The 9,552-nt window shown below is 51.3% G+C and overlaps 1 protein-coding gene across 1 annotated transcript; it reads left to right on the top strand.

Annotated features, from left to right (window-relative positions):
- Positions 1-305: 305 nt before the first annotated feature.
- FAM78A (family with sequence similarity 78 member A) lies at positions 306-9,301 on the top strand. Its single transcript, XM_050908075.1, has 2 exons — positions 306-655; positions 8,773-9,301. The coding sequence occupies exons 1-2, from the start codon at positions 393-395 to the stop codon at positions 9,299-9,301; spliced, it is 792 nt and encodes a 263-aa protein (XP_050764032.1). The 5' UTR covers positions 306-392.
- Positions 9,302-9,552: the final 251 nt, after the last annotated feature.

Raw genomic sequence — 9,552 nt, 5'->3', positions numbered from 1 at the left:
ATGGTGAATGACAGACCGCATCTGAGGAAAGGAAGGACTAAATATATCAGCTAAGAACACCACCGTTATTTATTGAACTCAAGAGACCTTTTTTTTAACCCAAAGACTGTTTGAGTGAGAGATTTAATGGGTCGTTAAAAGGGAAAAAAAAATTTAAAGGCCCTTTTGCTTCTGAAGTGCAGCTAACCTCAAAAATAGGAGCAGTACTTGTAAGACAGATACTCAAATTAAGGCTTTACATGACGAATTTTCTATCCTATGGATATCAGTTTTGAGATTACAAACCAAGAAGATCTGTAATTGATCTAGCACCAGATAATTTCAATGCCTAATATTCCCCAGGATTGCTGGAGTACCCTAGGAGCTGCGTCGGACTGTACTCGGGGTATGCCATGGGCTGTATTCAGAGTATTAGCTGCAAATCCAAAGTTTTCCGGGAAAGTATTTCAGTGATTGAAGTCAAAGCCTCCATCGATCCCATTCCCACCAGCATCGACGAGTCCTCCAGCGTGGTCCTGCGCTACCGGACCCCTCACTTCCGAGCCTCTGCGCAAGTGTTGGTGCCCCCTATTCCCAAGAAGGAGACCTGGATCGTGGGCTGGATCCAGGCTTGCAGCCACATGGAATTTTACAATCACTATGGGGAACAGGGAATGTAAGTATTTCCAAGAGCGCGTGCGGGTGCGTTTGCCTGGCGGGAAGAAAGAGTGGGAGGACCATGGCCTGGCTGGGAAATACTGGATTAAGCCAAAAAATTATAATCCAGTTGGTTTGATTTTAAAACCCAGCTCTTCTGAAACTTAACAGGACTTTCTCATATGTTTAAAATACAGGGGAGCTTGTCCCTGCCCTTTTAAAGGAGTAGGTGTTCTTCTTTTCTAATGGGAATGTGCCCAAGCCCTAACCAAAACCCACTTGTTCTGTTAGGGACCCAAAAGCAATACTATATTTCACAACAGCTTTTGAGCAGCACTGGAGATCCTGAAATCCCAGGTCAGCCCTGCCACGACAGGCACCCCTGTTTTGCTACATGTTTTACACGAGGGGTTCCCCTGACCGCCAGCTCCTCTCGTCCGCATCCCTCCCCATCCCTTACGGGGTAAAACTGCGCACTGACGAGCCCCAGGGAAACCCGAGGGCTGACACTTGTGGCATGGTGCCGTCCCTGGCGTGCTGTACTGCTGCTGCAGTGGGCCATGCCCGTCAGCTCAGTAGCCCGTCAGCTCAGTAGCCCATCAGCTCAGTAGCCCACCAGCTCTGGGAGCAGACTTGAACGTCACAGGAGGAATCCTTGCTTTGCCCACGGTAGCAAGGCAGCCCACAAGGAAAGAACAAGATGGATTTAACCCACTGATAATTAAACCCTTTGCATCACCTTGGAGCAAGGTGAAAATTTCACATGACCCTCCTTTTGGGTAATGTAAGAGTGGGAATATATAGGCATACATGTAAGGTAGGGGGAATCTAGGGGCTGTTTGCACACCAAAAACCCCGTGTTACTGGTCAGACAGTCATAGTGAGACAGGAATGAGTCAAATTAAAATGTCACCTCCCTACCGAGAAAAGTCATCTCTTCCCAGTCCCCCACCAGTTTGTTCACCAAACGTTGTTACAGGCTTTGGCCCGTAGTGAAATCAGCAGCAGCACCTAATCTCCAAATGCCTGCACAGAACAGCAATTCTGCAACTCACGGTGCTGGGCAGCACGAGGTGCAGCCTCCCGGTGCAGCAGAAATCTGTCTGTCCGGCCACGGGGACAAAACCTGACCGCAGAGCCTGGTGCTGGCAGATGGTTTGGTGGCTGGAGGTGCTGATGCTGCCCAGCCTCTGGGGGCAAGGGAGGAAGGACGGGAAGGACAGGTTTCCTCATCTGGTCTGCTCATCCGAAGTGCCCTGTGTCAGGGGGATGCTGGCTCAGCCCCTCGAGGGTCATTCTGGGTGGCTTAAAAAATGGGGAATGAGGAGGGCTGAGGGAGGCTGGGAACACGGAGCAGGGCTGGAGAGCAGGACAAACTCTGACTTAATGCAGTGCCTTCCTGACGGCCTGAACATCTGCACGCACACCCTGGCCCTTCTTCCCTCCCTTCTGCCTGTAAGCCCAGATGAGGACCCGGGTTCGGCATCTCAGGCGTAAAGCGAATACGCATTGTAAGATGTGGACCAGAGGGAAGGGCGTGCAGAGGAGCACGTAAGTGACAGGCCGTCCCCCCCTTCCGTCCCCACGTCCCCTCTCTGCTCAAGCAGAAAGTGCCTTGAGAAGCAAACTAGCACCTGGCAAACACCAGCAGTGAGGCTCAGCAAAGGAGAAGACCAGCTTATCTTGATTTTTAAAGTACTTACAACAGGCCCAAAATCTGTAGGCTTTTTGGCTCCAACACCATCTTTAGCAAGGACAATTTGTTGCTCAGATGTTCCCAATTCCAGGCCTTTGGGATTTGCATGTGTAATTCTCGGGCTCATTTAGAAATCCTGTCTTTAGCAACCAGCTGCAAAGGAAAACAGAAAAGTCTACTGTATGTAAATACAGCTCACATCCACTGAAATAAAGGGGACCGGGCAGAGAGCTGTTCTGCCAGTGCTGCTGTGGGCTGCAAACCTCGACGCGTCCTTTTATTTCTCTGCACCTGAGTTCCCCTGTGTTTAAAATGAGGATTTGGTATGGTCTTCCCTTGCTGGAATGCTTTGGGACAAAAAAGTTGTATCCACAAGCTAAGTGCTGTAAACGGGTAGTTGGAATTAAACACTGCAGCTATGTAGGAGAGCTATTAGCCAGAAAATCATGGAAACAAAGATTTTTCCCTAGGAGGTTCATTGACATTTAACTGATATAAAAAAAAGAGTTACCCAAACATAAGTAGGAATTGGTCTGCTCCTCCACTCTCTTTCTATAGACCCGTCACCATCTGAAAGCTGTAAATAAAGGCGTTTGGGAGGAAAGGCCTCTTTTAGTGCCATTGAAATATGCTCTTGGAAGACCTTTAGAGAGAGAGAGACAGGACACAAACCTATCTGAAAGGATGGGCCAAGCCTTTAGCTGGTGTAACTCAACGTAATCCCACTGACTTCCACGGAGCTGCATTGATTTATGCCAACGGAGTATTTGTCCCAACTTTCCATGATGAAGAGAGACTACTGCAACATAACATACATATTTTTAATCACTGTGGTGATGGGCAAACAGAAAACTCCAAATAATCAAAAATCAGTGGGTCAACTGGAGCATCAATACTTACAGCAGGCTTTGGATTAATTTTTCACTTTTATGCTCCGGAGTTGTTAGCTGTGTGTAAGCTGGCCGTTATGTTGAGGACAGAAACAGCTGAGAAATACTGGAGCAGATGGAGCTGTGCATAACGCTGCTATAGGGATGTTAGGTACAGAGGGGATAATTTAGACACGCGTTTAAAGTGGCACTGACAATTTTGGGGCTAAATGCAGCGTTTTTAAATGTAAAGGAAAATAATTAAAGCTCAGGTAACACGTAAATGCTGGCATTATTTTATGTGTAAGGCAGTAGATGCTGCTGGGAACATGAAAACTCCCAGCATGAGGATGTGGATGTGCTCTCTGACTCCGCTCTGCGCAGAACTGGGGCAAACTCCTGTTGGGCCCCATGGCTGGTATTACTGCTCCCCCCGAGCGGGGTTTTACCCTGTATCCTTAGGGAAGGATGCCGCTGTGCAGTGGGAGGCAGCAGGATCAGGCCGCAGAGCTCTGACCTGCACAGGAGCAGCTGGACCGGGTCCCTGCTGGGATCTCCTGGGGTGGGTGCTGGTTTCTGCGCCTGGTCGTGCAGCACCTAGTGGGACCCGTGTCAGCGGCTGGGCAACGCCGGCATGGCATTATCCAGCCTCGTTTCTTCATCTCCATGGAGATGTGCAAGAAGCGGTGCAGATGGAGATATGCAAAACAGAGAGATAAATAAATTGGAGTTTTAATATGATCAGCCAAGAATCTGGAGAAGTTTCAGGTAGATATTTCTCCCCTGGAGGACCCGATGGGGCAGCTGGGCGGCATTACATCATCGCTTTACGTTACTGGGCATCTCTCTCTTGTGAGATTAAATCTTCTGTGCCCTGCAGCAGAGACACAATGAACTCGAGAAATCAACTTGTCAAGAGAATAAACCCCCAGTCCTCGGGAGGGAAAACACAATCAAAAACAGATTCACCAAAGGAAAAAAAAGGTTATCCTTTCCATGGGAAGCGAAGGGAGGTCAGTTCCCCGTGGGAATTTACCCCCCAGGGGTTTCGAGGAAAAGGCTTCGCTGCGCTTGCGTGGCCCCTGGCCCTTACCGGTGCTGTAAGCACGCACCTTAGCCCAGTTAAATAGGTTGTCCAGTCTGACTTGAGCCTGCTCAGCTAAACTGGCAGAAATTTGTCCCTTTTTCTTAATGCCAGTTTTCTGCTAGTTCTACTCCCTGAGCCAGCATGCATCAAACGTCACTGCCAGTTCAAGAGACGAGGCAGGAACATGGAGCTGGAGGACGGGGGAAAGAGGGACCACAGCAGCGTGGCTCCGACAGCTGGGGAACAACATCTTAAATTTCCTTCCTGTTCTTCGCTATAACCCTGGCTTGAATTGCTTGACATGCCGCAGTAGGTGAGAGAGGCGCTGTAAAGGACAATTTAAAATTAAGCAGCTCCGACTATCAGGTTTTCTTTCTTTCAGCTAGTCACCAGCACAGGCGCAGCGGCGGAGGGAGGCAGGTAGGAGCAGGGATGTGAAATACCCGAGACGGCTTTTCGCTGCGCCCACACATGGCACTGGTACCTGCACCGAGCACAGTCTGCGTCTGAGCGGGGCTCCTCTTCTTTGGGGAGCTGGTGGAGAGGAAGGGTGTTGGAAAGCACGAGGTTGTGCAAGTCCGTCTGGCCTGTGACTGATTAGGAGCTGGCTTTAAGGAATTGGGGCTGAGGATGCAATAGTGCCTGATGCCTGTCTGAAAAGGTTAACTGAATATACTCGTGTCGCTGCTGGATGCGCAGGGCTGGAGGCTGCTGTGCTTGGATTTGCTGTCACTGCACAGGCCGCTGCAGCGATTGCTGCGGTTTGTGCTGTGGGGCAGCCATCTGGAGGGCTCGGGATGAGCTGGGGGCTTCATTTCGCGTGACAGAATAGGAAGAAACATATCTGGATGAGGACTAGGAGGCTAAAACCTACACAAAGCTGCTTGGCTGTCAGCAGCAGGGCTACAGTTGTGCCACAAGAAATAGCTCAAAGTTCCTTCTGGTAGCAAGAAGCCATTTGTTAAGAGAGGTTTGTTGGCAGCTCCAGTCTCTGGTGATGCCCATACTGACTCTGAAGGTTTCAGAAGTGGCAGAGACAAGCTTGTCAGTATTACAAGCCAGAATCTACTGATTTTGGAGCTGATCAGCTATAGTGAATCCGTGAAACCAGATAGCTTGGTTTCTTTTCATGCCTCTTCCCTGCTGTTGTCAGCAAAGTGTTTACTGGGCACTTTCTGGTCTTTCCTTGGCTCGACACCACCACAGAAAGATGCTGATGCAGCCAAAGATCATTCCACAGCGTTCTTTCCAAAATCATCCAAAAGGCCAGTTGTTGGCATATTATTTAACATGGACACATTATGCAAGCAAAGGCTACCAGCCTGGCTGGCATACAGGCTTTGCTGTAGCAGCAGGCAAGGGGCAACCACCAGCAGCAGCAACCATCGTGCAGCCTCTGCTTTTGCTCCAGTCATGGGATCATCATAAGGCCTCATTTTTCTTCTTGTTACTAAGCTGCACAGATAAAGCGTGATGGCTTTGAAACCCCAGGGTTAACCACACTCGGTAGCATGCTCCACGAAGAAACACAGGCCAGTTTCTTCTTCCCCGTTCCTGCCCACGCCTTTTCTTAAGCAGGGTGCACTTCTGAGCCACCTAAGCACAGCCACGCTGCTCACGAACACGCTCGGCTTTGTGGTGGGGTTTCTCAGGCTCTGCAGGCAGCATCCTGCCCTCAGCAACCTGCCTGGGCCCTGACACAGCTCCACCTTTTTGCTCTCGTTTAAACTCTAGGCAAATCCTGAGAAGGTCCTGCAATTCTGTACTGGTCTGGGGTCAGATACATCTACTGGCAATGAAGATGGGGACAAGCAGCTCTTAGCTGACCTGCAGTTTCTGAGCATCCTCTACCTGATTCTCCTGCCCTTCGCCCACCAGCCTCTGATCTGAGTAGGCTGGAGCAGCCCAGGAGGGTTATCATCCTCTTGTAGCATCCCAGGTCCCAGTCTGGCACCTCTGTACCCGCAGAGATGCTGTGGCTGCACCTTAGCACCACGCCTGTCCCAGGGTAAACCTCTAGGAAATTGTCACATCTCATCCCCGGGCGACAGCCAAGCTGAGTACCGGCCACCGTCTGAATGGAAAGTAATCCTAAACTGTCTGCTGAGAGGGAGAGAAAGAGCCCCCAGATGGTGTTTCAGAGCCGAGCTGTGCGGCAGGGAGGAGGTGGGGGGCTGCAGAGCGCGACCGCCGCTCATCCGCCCGCCGAGGGCTGAGCTCATCCAACATCCCCGGAGCCTTCCCCGTCTCAGCTCTCCCTGAAGAGCATGGGGGACGGTGAGCCGGGATGACTCCGGTTTGGAGAGCAGAGCGTATAAACATCTCTCCAGTGGCTGGGGGTCCTGGCAGGACTGCTCAGGGATCTCCTTTTGGCTGCCTTCGCTAAAAATTTTCTTCCAGGGAAAGGACTCCCTCTGCCTGCTGGCTATGAGCTCAGGAGGAGAGGATTGCTGCAGCCGCGGTGCCATAGCTGACAGCAGCCCGTAAATCTGCGCGGGGAGACGTTGCGCTTCAATAACCCCCGGCTGCTGCTAACCCCTGGTCCTGCTGCTCGGAGCATCCCTGCATCCCCTGGAGCAGCCCGTGTTCTGCCTTGCCCTTAACCTTCTGGGTTCCTGCCAGGCCATCCAACCTGCAAACCAGCTGCCTCTCGCACGGTGCGGCCCTTCGCCCAGCGCCTGCCGTGGCACAGGGCAGATTTTTGCTAGGACCCCCGCTCGCATTAAAAAAGATAAATGAGATCTTTAAATCCCCCCACGGCATCTTCTAGCTACAGCCAGACATTTACAGCTAACTGCTGAATGATCCAGTGGTTACAAACATGGAGGCACGTCACGGTCATTAACTAATTAACAATCAGAACAGCCTTGTGAGACAGTCACATTAGTCCTGGCCAGTGGAGAGGAGCAGCTCATCCCAAAGCTGGGTCAGAGCCGACCAGGCCCGACGCGTGCCCCCCCCCGCCTGCCTGCGCCCGGCCGCAGCCCCCGCTTCAGTCAAGGGGCTATTTTAAGCCGCAGCACCGGACTTATTAAAGGCTTGGACAGTTAGTCTGACGAGCCTGAGCGCGTCCCCTCTGTCTCCCTCCCAAGATAAACTGTGTCCCGTGGCACAGCCCGCAGCAGGGAGCCGCAGGGCTCGGGGGGCTGGTGCACAGCTCGGCATCCCAGCCCCACGGCGGGGTCAAGTGCAAATGCCACGCTGGGAGCTGCTGGGAGCGAGCTGCTGCCGCCGCCGCACAGCCCCTGCTGCCGCTTCGACGGCGGGGACATCGTCTCTGGGTGGCAGGGAGAGCTGATTCGTAAGCGAGAGGGAGAAGGTGTATTAGAGCCACCTCTATCAGCCTGGTTTTTAAAAGAATGTCCTTAAAATACCTCGCGTGCGCTGAGCACGTGGTCTGTGGTTATGCCATCTTCGTGCCTTTACTCTGCAAATATCTAACCCTTTTTCTGAGACACTTAGTTTGCTTCTATTGGCAAATCTAATCTTAAAAATTAAATTGGAAGTTAATAAAAAAATCAGAGTTGTGCATCAGCATTACAAGATGACGGAGGACCATTTTCACTTACTCTCTTGCTAGAAAGACTGACCTTTCTGTCAGTCTCGCAAGCACAGCACACAGACAACTGGCTCAGGCAGTTTTACAAGCTGGCTGACCCCAGTTTCTCTGATTACTGTAATACCATCCCCAGCCCGGAGCCTGGTGTGCAGCCTTTGAACTGGGTCCTTCCTAGGGCTGGAGAAGGATGGCTTGCACTTCCAGCGCCAGGCAGACAGCGGGGAGGGACAGTGGCTTATCCAGAGAAAAAATGAGCGTTTGCAGGTAGGGACTGAAACGAAAGAACAGAATGGGGCAGTGGGAAGCTTTATGGTCCAGTTGAGTCCTTGATCTTACTTCCAGCGCTTAGGTCTTCTGTCACCTCAGCCCCAGGGCCAGCTCTGAGCTTGCCCGTTCTTCTGCCAACACGGGAGATTTTGCGCTATTGAAAGAAACTCAGCCCCGAGCCCTGCTCTCACCGGCACAAGAGCTGAGATCCTGAACGCGGCGCTGGAGCAAGTCCTTGTGTTCAGCCATGCTCAGACAGCCAAGGAGCTGCAAGAAGATACCTGCAACGCTGGATTTTCTCCAACACTGGAGCTTTTCTGAGCACCTACCCTCTGCAGCCTAATGTAAACACCAACATATTTTGAACCGCTCCAGGTAGCCACCGGTCCCTGCGAGGAAAGCCCTGGCCCTGCCAGGTGATGGTTCCTCAGTGGTGTTCAACAGCAGGACAGACTTTCATGATCAGTCCTGGAAATGTGCAGTCAGTTTTAATGGCAGGGATGAGCTTTTTTGGCAGGATGGCGTGAAAGGCACAAATTCCAGTAAAAGCTAAAGGGGGAATGCATTCACGACTCCTTCCTCTCCTTCCTTGAAGTCCGGCATGTTTCTAAACTAATTAATTAACGCATTATCCATAATTTGTTGTTGATTATGGCAGGTCAAGTTGGGAGCTTCCGGACCTACTGGACGGTAAAATCCAGGCCATCAGTGACTCAGATGGAGTGAACTATCCCTGGTATGGAAACACGACAGAAACCTGCACCATCGTGGGTCCCACAAAGAAGGAGTCCAAGTTCAACATCAGCATGAACGACAACTTTTACCCGAGCGTGACGTGGGCAGTGCCCGTCAGCGAGAGCAACGTGGCCAAACTCACAAGCATTCACCGGGATCAAAGCTTCACCACCTGGCTGGTTGCAACCAACACGGCTACCAACGAAATGGTGACCTTGCAGACTATCAAATGGCGCATGAGGCTGGGCATCGAGGTGAATCCCAGCAGACCCTTGGGGCAGCGTGCCAAGCTGCAGGAGCCCTCTGCTCAAGAGCAGCCCCAGGTCCTTAGCAAGAATGAGCCAATACCACCCAGTGCCCTTGTCAAACCCAATGCCAATGATGCTCAGGTACTCATGTGGAGGCCAAAGGACGGACCACCACTTGTGGTGATACCTCCAAAACACCGATAATATAAACCTGGCATCCCGACACCGAAAGGGAGAAAAAAAAAAACCCGAAGCAAAACAATCACTTAGGTATTAGAATACACGCGTATAATCTGAGCAAAATCAAAATGCACTTTTTATTCATTCAACAAATGCAACCATTCTACCTTCTCCCATTGGGACGGATTTCACTGTGCTAAAGCTAAAGAGGAGACCTTTGACTGGGGTCTGTCTCATCACTGGATTCCTAAGGGAAGAAACTAACACTGATGTCT

Source organism: Gymnogyps californianus, chromosome 18 (genome assembly GCF_018139145.2).
Source record: "Gymnogyps californianus isolate 813 chromosome 18, ASM1813914v2, whole genome shotgun sequence".
NCBI lineage: Eukaryota > Metazoa > Chordata > Aves > Accipitriformes > Cathartidae > Gymnogyps > Gymnogyps californianus.
This window is presented reverse-complemented; position numbering and strand designations above follow the sequence as displayed.

What these genes read in the sequence shown, in the direction of transcription:
- FAM78A (XM_050908075.1), top strand. Translation starts at nt 393, where the DNA reads ATGGGCTGTATTCAGAGTATTAGCTGCAAATCCAAAGTTTTCCGGGAA. An exon ending in CACTATGGGGAACAGGGAAT is followed by an intron (nt 656 to 8,772) that starts GTAAGTATTTCC and finishes TGATTATGGCAG; the next exon opens with GTCAAGTTGGGAGCTTCCGG.